This window comes from Bison bison, unplaced genomic scaffold (assembly GCF_000754665.1).
Source record: "Bison bison bison isolate TAMUID 2011002044 unplaced genomic scaffold, Bison_UMD1.0 scf7180017864469, whole genome shotgun sequence".
Lineage (NCBI taxonomy): Eukaryota > Metazoa > Chordata > Mammalia > Artiodactyla > Bovidae > Bison > Bison bison.
Window position 1 is genome coordinate 17,721 of NW_011495030.1, and position 1,417 is coordinate 19,137.

The window sequence follows — 1,417 nt, forward strand, 5'->3', positions numbered from 1 at the left end:
AAAAAAAATGTCTTTCAGGGCTGTTTCAACTTTCTGGATTGCTCATCCCAACAATAATCTGATTAATAATGCAGCTGCAGGCTCACAGGTAAATAACACTAAAGTGCATCTGTGTTTTTTGCATTCTTGTTTGTAAGTGTCCTGGTTTATGTGTATATGCAACATAGTGTGTGGTAGTCTAACTCAAGCACCTTGCTTTCTGGTACTGCTTATTTTAGCCAGCTCTCAGAGCAGGCTGTGGTTGAGATGGTTCTTCTGTTTCTTCACATCGTTTGTGCCAGTTAGTATTTATGAGTGTACAAAGACAGATGCTAAATGGAAGAAAAGAGGGGGCTAGTATATCGGGTTATCATGTCATCTCCAGAGTGTATTTTTAGTGTATTATGTACAATCCTTTTGGCTTCTCCTATTTCAGTCATGTGTTCATGAGTAAAAAAAGCCCTATGAGACTGGGTTATTCTGTAGAATATTATGACAATGGTCATTCTGGTCAAAGGGCATATCCTTTTTGTTAAATACAGGGATTTTATACACTTGGAAATTCCACCTCCTTAGTAAAGCAAGGACTCAACTGTGTGCCTTTATTTAACTTATTTATTTATTTTTGGCTGCACTGGGTCCTCGTTGCTTTTCTACGGCTTTTTCTAGTTGCAGCAAGCGGGGGCTACTCTTCATCGTGGTGAGTGGGCTTCTCATTGTGGTGGCTTAACTCTTGTTGTGGAGCACAGGCTCCAGACACACGGGTTTCGGTAGTTGCTCCATATGGGCGTGGGACTGTAGAGCACAGACTCAGTTGTTGTGGCACACAGGCTTAATTGCTCTGAGATGTGTGGAATCTTCCTGAATGAGGGGTCGAACCTGTGACCTCTGCATTGGTGGGAGGATTCTTAGCCACTGCACCACCAGGGAGCTTCAGCTGTGTGCCATGTACTAGTTATGAGCCTTATATTGTTTCACATATACTCAGGGATAATTTAAGAGAATAAATGAACTATTTTTGGATGACAGAAATGTCTCCTGGATAAACTCGGAGAAATTTACATCTGTAATTGAGTGTTTTTATAATGCAGCTGCTAATTTATAATGTACAAATGAATCTTTAAGACATAATACTATTATGATTATATCTATGCTGAAAACTGTATAGGACAGAAACATGAGCTTTCCAGCAAAACCTGAATATTCATATACATACATCATGGCTATTAACACTTTAAAAAGGAAAGGAATACCTATCATTGTTTTCCAGAATAAAGGAAAAAATTACCTGGAGGGAGTATTTCTTCAAGATAGCCAGAAAACAGGTATCACTGGGTGATGGTAGAATTTACATCTGTGGTTTTTCTTTTTTTTTTTATTGCACATCACTCCTTTATTTTATACTGATCTGGAAAAAAGATATTTTTAGTACAGTTAT

At 38.3% G+C, this 1,417-nt stretch overlaps 1 protein-coding gene across 1 annotated transcript in view; it reads left to right on the forward strand.

The window, feature by feature from the left end:
* The window catches only part of TMEM2 (transmembrane protein 2), a 57,831-nt gene that overhangs the window by 14,413 nt on the left and 42,001 nt on the right, over nucleotides 1-1,417 (forward strand). Inside the window, exon 8 of the mRNA XM_010860630.1 lies at nucleotides 19-88. Coding sequence (XP_010858932.1) covers nucleotides 19-88 — 70 coding nt within the window. The remainder of the gene's footprint in view (nucleotides 1-18; nucleotides 89-1,417) is intronic.